This window comes from Mobula birostris, chromosome 27 (assembly GCF_030028105.1).
Source record: "Mobula birostris isolate sMobBir1 chromosome 27, sMobBir1.hap1, whole genome shotgun sequence".
NCBI lineage: Eukaryota > Metazoa > Chordata > Chondrichthyes > Myliobatiformes > Myliobatidae > Mobula > Mobula birostris.
In genome coordinates, this window is record NC_092396.1 from 11,977,635 (window position 1) to 11,997,455 (window position 19,821).

At 40.7% G+C, this 19,821-nt stretch overlaps 1 protein-coding gene across 1 annotated transcript in view; it reads right to left on the reverse strand.

The window, feature by feature from the left end:
- Nucleotides 1-19,821, reverse strand: part of mmel1 (membrane metallo-endopeptidase-like 1) — a 104,795-nt gene that overhangs the window by 24,130 nt on the left and 60,844 nt on the right. The window contains exons 12-17 of the mRNA XM_072244823.1: nt 19,437-19,530; nt 7,544-7,672; nt 6,465-6,563; nt 4,435-4,518; nt 2,798-2,901; nt 377-435 (exon numbers count right to left, since the gene is read on the reverse strand). Coding sequence (XP_072100924.1) covers nt 377-435; nt 2,798-2,901; nt 4,435-4,518; nt 6,465-6,563; nt 7,544-7,672; nt 19,437-19,530 — 569 coding nt within the window. The remainder of the gene's footprint in view (nt 1-376; nt 436-2,797; nt 2,902-4,434; nt 4,519-6,464; nt 6,564-7,543; nt 7,673-19,436; nt 19,531-19,821) is intronic.

Genomic DNA, 19,821 nt, shown 5'->3' on the forward strand with positions numbered 1-19,821 from the left:
TGAAGTCATGACATATATCAGTATATTAAAGCTGATTCTGATTCTGAAATCAAATCAGTGAGGATTGTGCTGGGCAGCTTGTAAATGCTACCTTGCTTCCGGTGCCAACATAGCATGTTCACAACTCACTATCCCTCATCTGGACGACTTTGGGAGGAAACCGGAGCGCCCAGAGGAAACCCTCATGGTCACGGGAAGAATGTGCAAACTCCTTACAGACAGCAGCGGGAATTGAACCCCGATCTTATAACCAGCGCTGTGACGCGTTGCGCTAACCACTTACGCTGCCTTGTCACCCCTCTCATTTTATTGAGCTGGTGGCGGACTTAATATTAAGTTTACATATGACTTTTACGGTAAAGTGGATATGACATACCAATCAGATTCCGGTTAGGTGAATAAAAAGCATTTACAATTGCAGCGCCGATCATCCATCTGAAATAAAAGAGGTAAAGATATTCTTGTGATCAGAAAGGTTGCCAGGCTTATCAATAAAGATTGAAGGTGGACGCGGCTCACAAGCTCCCAGTACGAGTCATGAATAGGGAGGTCAGTTCAGTGATTTATACAAGCCATTTCAAACCTATCTTGCTGGTATTCTACCCAGACCCTTACCTCCAATACCAATTCATCACTATGGTTTTCAAATTAATAGGAAGAACTGATAGGATAAGACAAGACAAAATAATATCTATATTGGTGAGACCCGATGTAGATTGGGAGTCAGTTTCACCGAGCACCTTCGCATGAACGTCAATTTCTCAAACTTCCATTAATTGCCCCCCCCCACATCCCTTTCACCATTCCCCATTCCTATTTCCCTCTCTCACCTTATCTCCTTACCTGCCATCACCTCCCTCTGGTGCTCCGCCCCCTTCCCTTTCTTTCATGGCCTTCTGTCCTCTCCTGTCAGATTCCCCCTTCTCCAGCTCCTTATCTCTTTCACCAATTAACTTCCCAGCTCTTTACTTCACCCCTCCCCCCCTCCTGCTTCCACCTTGAGTTTCTTCCTACCCTCCCCCCACCTTCTTACGCTGACTTCTCCCCTTTCTTTCCAGTCCTGACGAAGGGTCTCGGCCCGAAACGTTGACTGTTTATTCTTTTCCTCCAGTATTTTGTGTGCGTTGCTTTGGATTTCCAGCATCTGCAGATTATCTTATGTTGATGACTATGTTTTGCTTTTGTTTGAATTCACAGGACTGGACAGATTCAAGCTGGGAAACTGTTACCCTCCACAAGTCTCCATTGGGAATTTCTCTCCAGGATGAACATATGGTTTGTAACTCAGATGTGTCAGAATTGGATAATTACTTTGAAAAAAAAATGAAATGAAAGATTTAGAACAAGATTATGTAATTCTGAAACACTTGTTGTATAGGATGGTGATGAATATTGGTAGCCTGGGTTGAAGCGTTTAATGTTGTGGTGTTTGCCGAGCTTGGCAATTAGCTTGCAGACGTTTCATCATCAGTCGGGTGACATCCTCAGTGCGCAGTTGTTTCCAAACATATTGAAATAGACGCCACCTACGAACCCCTAAGAGCCATTAGACTTCAAAGGTCAAATGAAGCAGTAGCCAATCAGCCTCGCGGCAAGCGAACGGTGGCCTATATAAACGTGAGCACTCCCAGAGAGAAACACAAACAACTGCGTACTGATGATATCACCTCGACTGGTGATGAAATGTCTGCAAGCTAATTGCCAAGCTCGGTGAACACCACAAAAACAATCACTTGCTGTATTGCATTCTGTTAGAAGATAGTTAATCAGGAGAGACTTCAGATCCTCGAAACATGTGTATAACAACACACACCAAACCCCAGAGGAACTCAGCAGGTCAGGCAGCATCTATAGAGGGAAATAGATTGTTACTGTTTCAGATCCAGACCATTAATTTGCCCTCATGAGTGAAATGCTGAGTTCTTCCAGCAGTTTATGTGTATTGTAGTGATCTCTGGAAGTCTACACCCCCAGAGGGATTATGAATGAAAGGCTGAGTTCTTCCAGCATTTTGTATGTATTGTAGTGATCTCTGGAAATTAAAGGGATTATGTAGATGGAGATACTTAAATATTTTAGAGGAAGATTGAGGAATTGAGAATTATGGGAACTGGCACAGGATAGGAGGTGAGGCCAGCGTAGATCAACCGTAATCATATTGAATGGTTTAAGGGGCCAAATTTGGTCGATTTTCTTGTGTTTTTGTGCATTCTGCAGAGGCCAATAATATAGTTGGAGTTAGCTTCAGTCACCTAGCAGGGGCTAAATGGAAGATACAGTTCTGACTAAAGCCAATGCCAGCTCTAAACCTGGAAGGTGGGTACCCAGAGAAATTCTACATTGGATGAACTTACCTGTTTTGACAGATGATCGAAAGTGTGTAGAACGCACTACTAGAAAAGATGGTGGAGGCAGACTCTCACACAATATTTGGATGAGCAGTTGAATTTGCCAAAGAGTAGAAGGCTTTGGATCAAGTGCTGTTAACAGGGATTAGACTTAATGGGTACTTGAAGGTCAGCACGGACAAGGTGGGGACAAAAGGCCTGCTTCGAAGCTGTAGGATTCAATGTAGATCTTAAGGGAGGAGAGGAAAGAAGGGAGCTACTGAACTGATGGGAGAAATCTCAGATCTTAGGCTCTTGGCGGTCTCTACTTTAGCAAAAGAAATTTAGCAACTCCAAGGGCCAGAATTGGAGGTGTGTGGAGATCCAGACTTTCAGGACTGAAGGAGGGAGGGAGAAATGAGGTACTGGAGAGATCAGCAAGCAAGGATAGCCACTTGTTTGGGACTTACATATTTTGATCCATTTGCTCCCGTAGTTTCCTCAGAACCTTCTGTGCTCCGGCCTTCAAAATTTCAAGGTTATTTTCAAAGTATTTGGTTTCACTGAAGTTTAGCTGGATAAAAGAACAAAATTTATTGTTAACACAAGGAAGTCTGCAGATGCTGGAAATCCACAGCTACACACATAATATGTGGGAGGAACTCAGCAGGTCTGGCAGCTTCCCTGGAAATGAATAAACAGTCGAGAGAATTGTCTCGGCCCAAAACGTTGACTGCTTATTCAGTTCCATAGATGCTGCTTGACTTGTTGAGTTCCTCCAGCATTTTGTGTGTGTTGCTTTAGAATTTATTATTGTTACAGATGTTGCTACTTTTTTCAGGATTAAAAATTAATCTGTTGTGAATAGTAAACACCCTTTCTGCATTCATGTTGAATTATAATCTTAATAAACTGTGGCTCATCACGCTATGCAATGGAATACCTGTTCATATTTTTTAATCCTTTAATATTGATGTATCCTTGCACATATAATGATTATCTTGCCAAAAACATGGTAAGGAAAGGATTAATAAAGAATGAAAATTTTCATACGTGAACTATGAAAGGTGATATATTAGATCAGTTACAGCGATGATCTCTTTGTTTTGACAATGTTCATAAAAAGCTATGCCATCAGTTGAACCACTTATTGAAAGAAGTATTGTATAAACCCTATGTAACACCGTAATCCACTATTTACATTCACTTAGTTTTGTCATTCCGAATAAACTTTCAAACAATGGAAAAGCTTAGTCTGTTTGCTGGAATATGCTGTCGGCTCAGGCAAGATCAGCTACATCGTCCAATTCTCCAAGCTTTGAAGCGTACCACCATGTGTGGCATAGATTTGAAATGTACAGACAAGGAGTGACATCATTTCAAAATCCTGCTTTCTGCAGATGCAGCAAAAGTGCTCGGCAAAGCCGGTCCCCAATCTACGCCGGGACTCACCAATGTAGATGAGGCCACATCGAGAGCACCGGATACAGAAGGCGACACCAGCTGATTTGCAGCTGAAGTGTTGCCTTGTTATAGAATTATACAATTTATGGAAGCTAGAAATTGGAGGACTATGTACGAGGGAAAGGTTACATTGATCTTAGAGTAGGCTAAAAGAAGGGTCTGTACTGTGCTGTAATGTTCAATGTTCTAAGCTCTAACTCAGCAAAGTCAGTGACATTGTAGTGTGACAGCAGACCAAGCTGCCATGGACCAGAAGGAAGTAGCAGGGGAGTGGAACGGTAGTGCTCACTTCTGTGTCTGTGCACCTGCCTTGTGATCATCTGCATCAACTCACTCCCATGCTGCAAGAGGCCTTGAGCTTTGCAAGATGGTGGTGGTGGGGGGGGGGTGGAAACAAGGTGTGGACGTCACAGTATGTGGCTTAGAAATGACGACAATAAAGACTCTGTTAGTGAAGAAGACTCCAGCAATATTGCTGACTCTTTAGAGTCCTGACTCACAAGTTGTCTGATGAGAGAACAAGTTGCATTGTAATACCAATGCTGGCTGACTCTGTCAAATGATATATGCCTGCATTTCTTAAAGAGCAGTTACTGGCAAAAGAACATAAGGTCCATTCCTCTGCAGAGGATCAATTACTCACATGTGCATATTCCCGATCCAACCTGGGATTATCTTCCTCCAGTATATAGTCTGGATATCCAATTTGCTCTTTAATTGCCATAACCTTGGAGGCATACAAATATAAAGAGAGGTTAAAATAAGCACCTGGATAATATTTTTCCCCAACCACATCCTCATACCCCTAAATGGATTTTTCCAATGGTTCCATGCAGAGACTGGGATTGTGCAATTACCCTCAGCATTCTGGACCAAGATTCCCAGTATCTACCTGTAGACAACACGACTGGTAGATTCTGTGGTGTGCCAAAAATCGGATTGGGAAGTGATATTTATTTCACTGCTACCCAGATGACACATGTACTTACCATTGAAAAGTGACACTGACCAAAGCTCACCCTATTTGTCGCGTGTACATCAGAAGATACAGTGAAAGGCATCGTTTGTGTCAATGACCATCACAGCCCAACGATGTGCTGGGGGAAGCCCACAAGAGTCACCATGCTTCCGGCACCAATGCAGCACGCCCACAACTTACTAACCATGACCCGTCCGTCTTTTGGAATGTGGGAGGAAGCCAGAGAGCCTGGGCGAAATCTATGCTGTCGTACAGAGAATGTCCAAAACCCCTTACAGACAGAGGCAGGAATTGAACCCAGATCTTCCGACTGCTCGCTCTGCAGAGTGTTGCAATGACCACTATGCTACCATGCTGCCCGTTTCCGGCACTATTGCCTGGGCTAAGCTCTTTTACAACGTTGCTGGGGAATTAGTTCTTGTTGCCGTGGGAATGAGCACACTGGCATTCCCAGTACACTCGTGTTTTCAGAGCTTTATACCAGGCTGAGTCATGCTAAGGTGAATATAATACTTACCTTTAATCGTTCTGACCTGTCTTCTCCGACCTACTGCCCGACACTACTCTCTTCAACATCCATGATCTCCCTCTACTATTCAAGCCCACAAACTTTGGCTACACCTCTTAATGGATTGAATCAATATTTCACCCCCACCAGCCCCTTATCTGATTGCTGATCACCAAGTCCTGGCAAAGACGGCTGAACCCACTACCCAGGTCTCACCTGACTGACACCCGACACTCCACCTTTAGTTGTATGCTTGATTGTAGACTTGCCCTGACCTACAAATCAAATTTAAGCGATAACTGGGCGGAAAATCACTGGCCCCTCCCTTCAAACCCAGCCAGCACAAAGTTCTGATAGCGCACCTCTTCTCGAGTACGACAGCTGCAGGGTAGCCATTAGCTGAGGCAGTATCCACTCTGGGAACTTCATCTGAAAACAAAAGGTCTCACTACCTGAAGGCTTGATTGCCTGAAGAACAGGAAATTCCCAAGATGCTTCTTTTAGTACAGTGATGAAAAATCAAAGAAAAATAGATCATCCTGGCTAACCTTTCTCCATTCTTTTCAATAGACAAATGTTGCAACTGCTGCCCTACTTGGGTTAAAGTAACAGGGGATTATTTTGGGACTGTACTTCTACACAGTAGCATATTCAATGGTTCCATTTACTATCAGAGAATGTATACAGCATACAACCTGAAATTCTTACTCTTTGCAGACATCCACAAAACAGAAGAAAACCCCAAAGGATGAATGACAGAAAAACATTAGAACCCCAAAGCCCCCCACCTCACTCCCACGCACAGGCAGCTGTAAAGCATCCACCCTCATCCCACTTGTTCCAGCAGGAAGCATCAGCACCCACCACCCTCCAAGCAAGCAATTGCAGAGCCCCTAAAGGGAGACCACGATCTGTAGACCAACAAAAACTAGTGTTCACCCGACAATTCAACATATTCTTTTGTACAGTTGTTAAAAACTCCATGACACTGGCCTCAGGATTATGTTTTGTTCTGCTATGAATAATGTCAAATGAATTGAAATCCTTGAGGTACCATCGCTCTGCAACCAACACAAATCTATTCTCTATTTCAGTGAATGGAAAATTCTTCTAAATTTATACCATGCACCCAATAGTCACGAGTTTTCTTTGTGGGAAATTGAAGCTATAATTTACAAACACTGACCTTCTCTTGTGCCTTCTGCTTGGAAGCTGGATCCATCCATTCCAGCTCATCCAGTGTTTCAATAAACACTTCTCTGATTTTATCAATTAAATCCTTTACCTGAGGAAGAGTAATTTGTTCAGTAAACAATGCGAATAAAGAGCAACACGATCTGTGGCATAATACTCATCAAATGAATAAGCTGTTTAGTTGTCAACCGAGGCTGATTTGGGAGCTCACTTATCCCTGGGTCAGAATGATGTGGGTTGAGCATTCACTTTGAGCGCAAAATTCAGAACGACCTACCACAGCAGCTCTGAGGGAGTGCTGCAGTTGTGGTCGATGGTAACTTTTAGATAGTTGCTCACACGGAGGCTTCAATCTGAAGTATTAACTTTCTGTTTCTGTCCTATATGGAGGCCCTGTTTATTTTGGAGGAATGTTATAAATGCCTTAGTAGGATAAGTGTCCAAGGCATGATGGAATGTATCCTGTGATGCAAAGGAGAAAATTGTGGGGGCTCAGAGAAATTTTCAAATCGTCTTTGGCCATAGCAGAAGTGCCAGATGACAGTGGACAGTGAATATTTTTTTTAACTTTTTCAGGAATGACACCCAAGTGACCAATTAACCCTCTAACCCTTATGTCTTTGGAATGTGGGAGGAAACCAGAGCACCCAGAGGAAACCTACATGATCACGGAGGAGGACGTGCAAACTCCTTACAGACAGCAATGGAATTGAATCTAGGTTGCTGGCGCTGCAATAGCCTTAGGTTAACCCTTTGTATGAGCACTTGAAACATCATGGTTATGGGCTGACTACTAGGATATTGGAATAATACAGCTGGATACCTAATGGTGAGTGTGGACATGGTTACTGAAGGTTCTGTTTCTCTGCTGTTTTTCTCCATGGTTCTATCTCAACACTATTTGAAAAAGTGCCGGAGTTATTTCCAGTTTCTTAACCACACATCTTCCTCAACTAATGGCCATCAAGAATGGGCAGTATGATGAGTTTCTTTTTACTGGTACTGAACTGAAGAACTTCTTCCCCACGGGTCTACATTAGATTTGCAGGCAATGCTCAACTTGCTACGTACCATTTTCTTACTGTCACCATTAAATGCCTCCCTGACATAGAGAGCTCCCACTGCATTCCTCATGTTGAAGTTGGTGTACCTGGCACATTCTCGCCAACGAGCATCTTCCACGGTGGTACCATACAATGCCTGTGGTAATTAACGTTAATTAAAAAGAATATAACTGTTGTATTCCTAAAAAATGATCACTGTAATTATAAATTGTTGAATGTAATAAGTTACCGCATAAATTTATAAACACAAAGCATTAAGTCAATCTTATCTAACTTACTTACAGTGACCAGTAAAATTATACCAACAATATGAAATGTAAATGCCATCCCTGTGCATGTAAGATGCTGAAGTGATTTCAGACTTCAGAATATTATGAGCTTAGATCCTTTACAAATATTATTCGGAGCTCATTTCAATAAAATACTAGGAGATGGCAGCACTGTCAGAGACTATTTATAGATGAGGTCTTAAAGAAGCAATGTTTAGGTCAGAATTAAAGACCATATGATTATAATATAAAGGAGCAGAATTAGGCCATTTGGCCCATCGAGTTTGCTCCGTCAATCCATCATGGCTGATCTACTTCCCCCTCAGCCCCATCTCCTGCCTTCTCCCTGTAACCGTTCATGCTCTGACTAGTCAAGAATCTATCAACCTCTATCTTAAATACACCCACTGAATTGGTCTCTACACCCACCTAGGACATAGAATTCCACAGATTCACCACTCTCTGGCTGAAGAAATTCCTCCTCACCTCTGTTCTAAATGGATGTCCCTCTATTCTGAGGCTGTGTCCTCTGGTCGTAGACTACCCCGCCATAGGAAGCATCCTCTCCACATCCACTCTATTGAGGCTTTTCAACATTCAATAAGTTTTAATGAGGTCACCCCTTATTCTTCTGAACTCTAGTGAATACAGCTCCAGAACCATCAATTGGTCCTCATATGGTAACCCTTTCATTCCTGGATTCATTCTTGTGAACTTCCCCTGAACCCCTTCCAATGTCAGCACGTTCTTTCTTAGATAAGGGGTCAAAACTTCTCACAGTGCAACAAGTGAGATGTCACCAGTACCTTATAAAGCCTCAACATTAGATCCTTGCTTTGCTATTTTAGTCCTCTCGAAGTGAATGTTAACATTGCATTTGTCTTCCTCACCACTGACTCAACTTGCAAATACACCTTTTGGGAATCATGCACAAGGACTCCCAAATCCCTTTGTACCTCAGATTTTTGAATGTTCTCTCCAATTAGAAATTGCTTTAATTTCGTCTACCAAAGTGCATGACCATACACTTCCCGGCACTGCATTCCATCTGCCATTTCTTTGCCCATTCTCCTAATCTCTCTAACTCCTTCTGCAGCCTCCCTCCTTCCTTAACACTAATTGCTCCTCAACCTCTCTTTGTATCATCCACAAGTTTTGCTACAAAGTCATCAATTCCGTCATCCAGTCATTGAATAAAACAGAAAATGAAGCAGTCCCAAAACAGACCCTTGTGGAACCCCATTAGACACCGACAGTCAATTAAAAAACTCAGTTTATTCCCACTCTTTGCCTCCTGCCAATCAGTTGATCCATGCTAGTATCTCTCCTATAATACCACTTGTTAAGCAGCCTTATGTGCTGCACTTTGTCAAGGGCCTTCTAAACATCCAAGTACACAACATCCACAATTCTCCTTTGTTAGCTTGCTTGTTATTGCTTCAAAGAATTCCAACAGATATGTCAGTTAAGATTTTCCCTTAAAGAAACCATGTTGACTCCAGCATACTTCATCATATGCCCCCAAGTACCCCAAACCGCATCCCTAACAATTGACTTCAACATCTTCCCAAGCACTGAGGTCAGACTAACTGGCCTGCAATTTCCTTTCTTCTGCCTCTCTCCCTTCTTGAAGAGTGGAGTGACATTTGCAATTCTCCACTCCTCTGGAACCATGCCAGAATACATTGATTCTTGAAACATTACTAATGCCTCTGTAATCTCTTCAGCCACCTCTTTTAGAACTGTGGGGTGTAGATCATCTGATCCATGTGATTTATCTACCTTCAGAACTTTAAGTTTTCCAAGCCCCTTCTCTGTAGTAATGGTAACTTCTGCTTCTTGACACTCTTGAACTTCCAGCATACTGCTAGTGTCTTCCACAATGAAGACTAATGCAAAATACTTATTCAGTTTGTCCATCTTTTCCTTGTCCCCCATTGCTACCTCTTCAGCATTATTTTCAGCAGTCTACCCTCACCTCTTTTACTCTTTATATATCCAAAGAAACTTTTGGTATCCTCTATGATAATTTTGGCTAGCTTACCTTCATATTACATGCTTTCCTTTTTAATGACAGTTTTAGTTGCCTTCTGTTGGTTGTTGAAACCCTCCAAATCTTCAAATTTGCCAGTAACTTTTACTCTGATATGTGCTCTCTCTTTGGCTTTGTCTTCCTTGTTAGACATGGTTGTGTCATCCTGTCCTTAGAATACTACTTCTTCTTTGGGATGTTTCTATCCTGTGCTGTCCAAATTGCTTCCAGAAGTTACAGCTTTTTCTGCTCTGCCATCATCATTGCCAGTGCCCTTTTCCAATCAATTCCGGCCATCTCCCCTCTCATCCCTTTACTCCACCATAATACTGATACATCTGACTTTAGCTTCACCTTCTCAAATTTCTGGGTGAATTCGATTATATCATGATTACCTCCCCTAAGATTTCTTTTACCTTAAGCTCTCTAATCAATTCTGGTTCATTGCGCAACACTCAATCCAGAATAGCTGATCCTCTCGCAGGCTCAACCACGAGCTGCTTTGAAAAGCCATCTCATAGGCACTCCAGAAATACCTCCTCCTGGAATCCAGAACCAACCTAATTTTTCCAATCTGCCTGCATATTGAAATCCCCCATGACTATAGCATTATTGCCCTTTTGGCATGCATTTTTCTATCCCTTTTTGTAATTTGTAGCCCTCATCTTTGCTACTGTTTGGGGGCCTGTAAATAACTCCTTTCAAGGTTTTTTTACCCTTGCAGTTTCTGAGCTCTACTCACAAGGATTATATACCTTCCAATCCTACGTCACCTCTTTCTAAGGATTTGATTTCATTTTCTTACCAACAGAGCCACCCCACCCCCTCTGCCTACCTGCATGTTCTTTCGATACAATGTGTACCTTGGATGTTAAGCTCCCAAATATAATTTTCCTTCAGTCACTCATTGCTACTCGAAAGAATTCCACTTTAAAGCTTGACTTACAAACTTTCTGAATGCCAGTTTGTTTATCATATGTAGCTGTGAAATATTCCTGTTGGGAGCTACATCAGTTCCTTGGCAGTGTTTGGGGTTATTACAATAAGATTCAGTTACGAAAATTTGGAGAAAGGGCGTCTGAAACTTACTCCAAGAAACTATCCATGGTTAAGGCATCATGATAATTGAAAATTAAGATTGAGAAGAAATGAAAAATGAAATTGTAATTCCAAATGGCAAACGTGGATACAAAAACCTTAGCAGAAGCAATAAACATAACTATGAAAAGCAAATAAAAAATGCAGATGTTGTAAATCTACAATGAATGCAGAAAATGTTGAAAATACTCAGCAGGTCAGTCCGCATCTGTGGGAAGAAAAAAAAGTTAACATTTCTGGTTGGAAAGGTTGGTTCTGATAATAGTTTTCTGACCTGAAATGTTGATTCTGTTACTCTTTCTAAGGCTTTGATGGCCTGCTGAGTATTTCCAGAATTTGCTGTTGATAAGAGGGCAAGAAGTCAACAGCGGCCTAAGGAAACAATGGAATGGAGAAAGAAACAGGAACGGAAAAGCAAGAGGATGGAAGAGAGTTAAATTTGGAGCAGAAAATTAAATATAGAGACAAGATGTACCAGGAAGGGCACAGAATAGAAAAGACTTTCTCAGAAGCTTGAAGGGGAACTGCTGTGGTCATAGTACTGGAGGTGGAGCAAATCGATCTGGCCAGCATGGGAACACACAGCTCACAGGTGAGCTCTCTGCTACATTCTGCTTTTTGTTTGCAGATTCTCAACAATGTGCTTGTTAAACTCCCTGAGCTGTGGGTGACATTCAAAGCTTATACAGGCTGTCAAAAACATATACTGGAGTCTGAGACCGTGGAAATACCAAGGTGATAATGGACATAAATTTATTTGGCTATAGATTTAGAGTGCTCCTTCGGTGCCATGCTTACATCTAGACCGAGGAAGTAGTACCTAAAAATCTAGTGTGCCTCTTTACAAGTGTAAAATCCCTCAGAATTATAGCTTCTTAAAATACAAAAAACCTACTGACTCAGAAAGGTAAGATTGTGTACCAGATTCCAACTGCAGTTTTTACTGTGCTGATCTCACAAAGGATTATAGCCAAAAATTTACAGCTTTCATGTTTTACAACTCCACAGATGCTGTCTGATATACTGCAGTCCTTATTGTGTTACTAAGGCAATCGAGTTACAGTAATTAAAATCACAGCAAAGTTCAGCATAGTGATATTATGATGTACTCAATCCTATTATTTATTCATTGGATACGTTCAACAAAGAAATAAGCAACTCACTTTCCTCTGGGGGCTTGTGTTGTTTAATAAGTTATAACGCTGAGGGATTTTTATTTACTTATTGAGATACAGCGTGGAATAGACCCTTCCGGCCCTTCGAATCTCGCTGCCCAGCAATCCCTGACTTAGCCCAAGCCTAATCATGAGACAATTTACAGTAACCAATGAACCTATGAACTGGTACGTTTATGGATTGTGGGAGGAAACTGGAGCACCCAGAGGAAACTCATACAGTCATGGGGAGAACGTACAAACCCCTTACAGACAGCGGCAGGAATTGAATCTGGGTCGCCTATACTGTAAAGTGTTGTGCTAACCACTACACTATCATGCCATTATTTTACAAGAGTATATATTGAGTATATAAAAAGCACCATGTATAGCATTATCAGGTAGTAAATATAGCAGAAAGATTTCTTTTGGGCAAGTGTATCCTTTTCATGAATACTTCAGTAATTTACCAGTCTGTAACCACTTCTTGCTGGACAGAACCCACAAGGCCAGAGGCAGCATGGTTTTGGCAAAACCCAAACAGAATGTTGCTCAGCAGCTAATAACTAAATGCCTTTTAACAGCATTAATTACAACACCTTCCTTCACAGCAGATAATTAATAAAAGTCTGATCATCGAAATTTTACAATAAATGCAAGGGTATCAAGCCAATTGTATCTGTGCTGGTTAAAAGATTGAACCAGTCTTATTAATTCAAGATTCAAGATTGTTTAATGTCTTTTCCTATACACAAATGTAAAGGGGAATGAAATAATCATTACCCAGATCCGATGTAGCAGAAAAAAACACAAAAGATAAAAAACACATTAAATATAAATACATAAAATAGCTTACATAGATAGATTGATTGTACACCCTTAACGTGACACTAGGTTGCAAGATGACTGAAGGAAATAATAAAGTAGTGGTGAAGGCAGTGGGTGAACAGATTAAGCACTGTTATATTTGCCCTTGTTTAAAACCCACATCTATAAACAGTGAGTAAGCTAGACAAGGTGCAGAAAAGAGTAATACACACACAAAATGCTGGAGGTACTCAGCAAGTCAGGCAGAATCTATGGAGAGGAATAACCAGACGTCATCTTGGGTTGAGACCCTTCATCAGGTCTGGAAAGGAAGGGGGCAGAAGCCAGAACAAGATGGTAGAGTGCTGCTGTAGGGCCTTGATTGGAGGCATCAACTGGTTTTACCCCATTCGTAGCTGCTGCCTTACTTACTGAGATCCTCCAGCATTTTGCGAGCGTTGCTCGAGATCTCCAGCATCTGCAGAATCTCTTGATTTGCTGCAGTGTCTTTTGTGTTTGTCACAAAGATATTGTCTGCATTGGAGGCCTTGAGTCAAAAAGAGAGATAGGTTAGCTCCATTTTCCTTGAAGCAGAGGAGGCGAGAGGCAACATGACATTGGTGCAAAACATTATGAGGGGCATAGACAGAGCAGGCAGCCAGTGATGTAATAGTATCACCAGGAAAGCTAATATACTTACAGCCCTGGTGATGACACAGTTTGACTATGGAAACCATTAAATCCCATTGTTGAGTATAATTTTCAAAATTCTACCTGAAAGCATTCCAGTTAAACAAAATGGGACTGATTTATGGTTGATCGTGAATGGATAAGAGAAGCAACTGAAAAGAACTTCACAAACAAAGAGAAAATGTGCAGATGCTGGAAGTCAAAGTAATATGCACAAAATGCTGGAGGAACTCAGCAGGCCAGGCAACATCTTTGGGAAAGAGTAAACAGTCAGTGTTTCACCAATCCTGATGAAGAATCTCAGCCCAAAATGTCAACTGTTTACTCTTTTCCACAGATGCTGCCTGGCCTGCTGAGTTCCTCCAGCAACTTGTGTGAAAGGAACTTCACTTGCCCCATCATTGAAATGTTCTCACAACCAATGGACTCACTTTCAAGGACTCTTCATCTCATGGTCTTGATATTTATTGCTTATTTATTTATTATTATTAATTCTTTCTTTTTGTATTTGCACAGTTTGTTGCCTTCTGACCTCTAGTTGAACACCCAAGTTGGTGCATGCAGTCTTTCATTGATTCTGTTATGGTTATTATTCAATGGATTTATTGAGTATGCCCGAAGACAATGAATCTTAGGGTTGTATATGGTGACATATACGTACTTTGATAATAAAATTATTTTGAACTTTGAATTGTTAGTTACAAGTGGGATGGTGACTATGGCCTCTAATTAAGATAATACTCTTGGACTCTAATCAAATTAGTCAGTTTTTCAGGTGTCTAGGAGGAGACAATGGAATCAAAGAAGGGAACTTAAAATACAGCAGAATGGAATGTGTAAGCAAGCTGGGATATGACAACATGAATATTAATGGCAGCAGCATGTAGTAAGAGAATAGAAAAAGTGCTTTACAAATGGTAAAATGCAGTAAGTAAAGAGTTGAATTAGACTGAAGCAGTCCAGCACAATTCAATTCTCAACATGTTGAAGCAGTACAGGATGTTAACTGATGAAGCCAATTTCTTGTCAAGTTGTATAACCAAGGCAGTGCTAGTAGTGATTAATTTGTACAAATCTGCTGGGTAGATTACATCTTGAACAACTATGTCCATCTCCAACAGGAACGAATTATATGGCTAATATTTTACATCAAAGGTTATGAGGGAAAAAAGATATTATGTCCTGGAAAGGATGCATTGAAAAAATATTATAGGACATATGGAAATCTGAAATGAAAGTAGAAAATTCTGGAAACACCCCACAGAACAGGCAGCATTAAAGATAAATCTTGTCATCTTTTCTCTTTCTGCAGATGCTGCCTGGCCTGCTGAGTACTCCCAGCAATTTTTGTGACAGTTATGAGGTGCTTAGCACAAGTATCGTCTACGTACTACTATGTTTCTGCAACTCCACGCTGACGATGTGGAAGTGAGATTATACTGGGTGGGAGCAACAGCTGAACTAAAAATCCATTTTCTCCGTCTCTTGTATTCAACCATATTCTGCACTTTGACTAACTCCAAAAATCATATGGGTGGACTGAGAAATCCAATTATTTAAAGATGTATGCCTGAACAGAGCACACATACATTTCAATTAACTAATCTGTGGATAGAGGAAAGCTGCTGAACAGGCAAATAAATCCTTTGATGAAAGATAGTGAAAGATAGAATGAAAAAAAATACATATTTAATAATTATATGACCTCTGCTTATTTTGCAGAATTAATACAGTACAGGGAGGGGAAGAGATTAGCATTAAATATTAATAAATTACATTTATAAATTAAACAGTCTCAAGGATTAAAACTAGGACCTCATTTTGCACTTAGGAAAATGCTCTAATTATTATAAATAGCTGAGGAATAACAGGATGCCACTTTTGTAAGGGAGTGATACGCAATTCTTAGTTTTAAATTTCTTTTACTGTGAATAAATATTCTTGAGCCTGGTTGTTGGTTATTCTCTTGCGAATTGGCTTACTGATGGTTGTGAGGTAGGAACAGGACTCACACCACAAGGTTCAAGAACAGTTACCACCCCACACAATCAGGCTCTTCAACTAACGAGGATAACCATACTCTGTTGCCCATCCATTGAGACGTTCCCACAACCAATGATCTCACTTTAAGGACTCTTTATTTTGTCATCGCATGTTCTCATTATTTATTGCTATTTATTTATATTTGCATTTGCACAGTTTGTTGTCTTCTGCACTCTGGTTGATCTTTCACTGATCCTGTTATAATTACTATTCTATAAGTTTGCTAAGCATGCCTGCAGGCAAATGAACTCCAGGGTTGAATGTGGTGACATAGATGTACCCTGATAATAAGATTTACTTTGAACGTTGATAAAAGTCTGAAAGGAAAATTCTCCCTTTCTGCAATGTCGGCTTGTTTTTCAACACTATTTTGTTACCAAACCAACCTCACCCCTCCGCCTCTGGTTTTTCTGGTTTCTATAGATCACACGGTTTCTTTCATCGTTATATTGATTCTTGGAGGAAGGAACAGTGTGTATGTTTTGCGATTTTTCCGACGATACAAAAATAAGTGGAAACGCACGTTGTGATGAGTAAATTGTGATTGCACAAGATTATATCGATAGACTAGTAAATGGAGTTTAATATGGGGAAATGTAAAGGGATGCACTTTGGTCAAGAGAAATCAAAAATCAGATTATTATAAAAATGGAAAGAGACTGCAGGTGAGTGAAGCACAGTGGGATCTAGGTATCCCAGGCCATGAACCATTAAAGGTTAGTAGGCAGTCCAACAAAGAGTTACAAAAGCAAACAGAATTTTGACTTCATGCCAAAGGTTTGAAGCTAAACATAGGAAGGTGTTCCAATTGTACAGCACTTAAGATGCTGCAAACAGATCTCCATACAAAGGAAGTCACCAGGCTAATTCCTGGGACTAAAAGGGGTTAAATACTGTGTGACCATGCTCCTTGGAGTTTAGAAGATGAGGGCTTCTTTATTCAAAGATGTAAGATCCGAAGGGGGCTTGACAGGGGAGGTTGTGGGGTATTTTCATAAGTGAGAGTCTTAGACAAGGGGAGATAACCACAAGATCCATATCTTGTGATTTAAAACTAAGGCACACAGAAATTCCTTCTAACAGTGACCAGTGAATTTCTAGAATTCTCTATCTTGGTGGGTGGGGAAGCTGAAAAGTTCTGCATTTAAAGTAGAGGTGAATGAATATTTGATAGATCAAGGAATACAGGGGTATCTAGAAATGGCATAGACAAGAAGTTAAAGCCAGAATAGGTCAGCCACGCTCATTTTAAATGGTGATGCAGGTCTGAAGGGCCTGATGGCCTATTTCTATTTCCTTGTGTTCTTGTCAGGTTACCCATCTTCCTCTTCTGTAGGTTTCTCCCTTCTTCAGTTTTGATCGCTTTTTATATCTTGCTCACAATTTTCTTTCATTTTCTGGTGGCATTTCCAAGTGTGCTTCTTTAAACAATGAAGAAATGCATTTGCATCTTCTAATCAGAATTTTAGGAATCATGGGTTGACGGTAGCACATTAACTAGGTTGGGAAGGCTGGTAATGCATTAACTAGGATGGAGGTTGAAGGTAATGCATTAACTAGGATGGGGAGTTGAGGGTAACACATTAACTAGGATGGGGTGGGGGTTTACAGTAGCACATTAAGTAGGTTGGGGGTTTGGTAATGCACTAACTGGGATGGGGTTGAAGGTAATATATTAACTAGGATGGGGAGTTGAGGGCAACACATTAACTAGGATGGGGTGGGGGTTGAGGGTAATGCGTTAAATAAGATGGGTGTGGGTTGAAGATAACGCTTTAACTACAATGCGGGGGGTTGACGATAACACATTAACTAAGATGAGGGCATGAGCTAACAAGTGGAAAACAAAATTGGGGATAAGTGGGTTCTTTTCAAGTTGGAAAACTATAAATAGTGAGGTATTTCAGGGATTATCACTTACAACCAGCACAAATAATTTACGAGGGGACCAAATGTATTTCATCCAAGTTTGCTTCTGAAAACAGGTGAGAAAATACATTGTGAGGAAGACATTCGAGCTAGCAAAGGTAAAATGAATTAGTAAAAAGAGGGAGATGAATTATAATGTGGAAAGAACAGTAAAGTAAATTATTTATTTAAATGACAACAAATAGAAGATACTCGGAATGCTCAACAGAGCTGGCAGCATGGGTGAGTAAAAAAATCAGAAAACCTTTTCACTTGATAACCTTCTGCAGAACATAACTTCTGAGTAGAGATGAAATGGAGGGTCTGTGATAGAGAAGGGGACCAGAAGGATTAAATCTCTAAAAGGGGCTGATAATTGGACACTGAGAAAACAAGGAGTAACTCTGGAGAAGAACCAATGCAGAAATGTCAGTGGAGTTAACGGTGGAGATCTGAAATAAGGTTGCAGGTAATGCAAAATATCTGAGATTAGGATTCAATACGTCAAAGTACATCTGTTATCAAGTATGTATGCAGCACATAACTCTAAATTTGTCTTCCCCACAGACAGCCAAGAAACAAAGAACCACGGAACCAACCACTTCAAAGAAAAACATCAAACCATCAAACTAAGTACATAGGTGGATTTTTACTTCCTCAGCTATAAAAAAATTAAGAGTTGATCTAGTCAAGTTGCTTATGATGATTAAAGGATGCCATAGAGTGGATAGAAATGAACTCCTTTGGTGAAGGAAGCCAAAGCAACATGGGATAATGTTGGAGCCTGGCTGTGCAAGGATGAAGGTCATAAGACCTTAAGATATAGGAGCAGAATTAGGCCACTTGGCCCATTGAGTCTGTTACTCCATTTCATCATGGCTGATCCATTTTCCTCAGCCCCAATCTCCTGCCTTCTTCTCTGTCCCTTAATGCCCTGTCCAATCAAGAACCTATCAACCTCTGCCTTAAATATACATAAAGACTTGGCCTCAGAGCTGCCTGTGGCAATGAATTCAACTCTCTGGTTAAAGAAATCCCTCCTCATCTCTGTTCTAAAGGGATGCCCCTCTACTCTGAGGCTGCCCTCTCTGGTCTTAGACATTCCAACCATAGGAAACATCCTTTCCACATCCATTCTATCAACGTCTTTCACCATTTGATGGGCTTCAATTAGGTCACCAATTATTCTTCTAAATTCCAGTGAACACAGGCCCAGAGCCATCAAACGCTTTTCATATGACAAGCCATTTTATCCTGGAATAATTTTCATGAGTTTCATTTGAACCCTCTCCAGTTTCAGCTCATCCTTTCTAAGATAAAGGGCCAAAAACTTCACACAATACTCCAAGTGAGGCCTCACCGGTGCTTTATAAAGTCTCAACATTACAGCCTTGCTTTTATATTTTAGTCCTCTTGAAATGAATGCTAACATTGCATTTACCTTCCTCACCACTGACTCGACCTGCAAATTAACCTTTAAGGACTCCCAAATCTCTTTGCGCCACAGTTTTTTGTATTTTCTCTCCATTTAGAAAATAGTCAACCCTTTCATTTCTTCTACCAAAGTGCATGACCATACACTTCCCGACACCATATTCCAGCTGCCATTTCTTTGCCAATTCTCCTATTCTGTGTAAGTACTTCCTTTCCACTGCTCCGACTAACTCTGGTGGGGTAGACAATGGTGGGTATATGGTACAATTTAAGCACAGATGCTTCAACCATGAACCATTGCATTTTGGAGGCAGAGCATGGACTCAAAAGTTCATGTACAGGACACATATTTTTATCTTCTGCAAAAAAGATCCAGAATGAAATATAAATATGATAATGAATGCCACACTGACAAGGAATAACGGTAAAGCAAGTGCCAAATGAAGATCTTGAAAGATTCAATACCTTCACGTAGTTTGTTTGGGCATCCTTAAATCGCCTGCTCAAGTTTGTAACATGATCTACAACCAGCCGCCAGACCAAGTAGTTCTGAAGAGTGCTGAAAACATTCAAAGATTCAAAAGTTCAAAGTACATTTATTTTCAAAGTATGTATGCCATATACAACCCTGAGATTCATCTTCCCCATAGACGGCCACGAAACAAAGAAAACCTTGGAACCCGTTCAAAGAAAAACATCAACCTCCAACCCCCCCCCCCATGCACAAACAAAGCAAATCGTGCAGACCACACAAAAAAAAACAAGCAAAAAGCATAGAACATAAAATAAAATCAAAAGAGTCCAGGCGTATTCAGTTCAGCCCAGTTCTAGTTCAGTTTAGCATTACGTT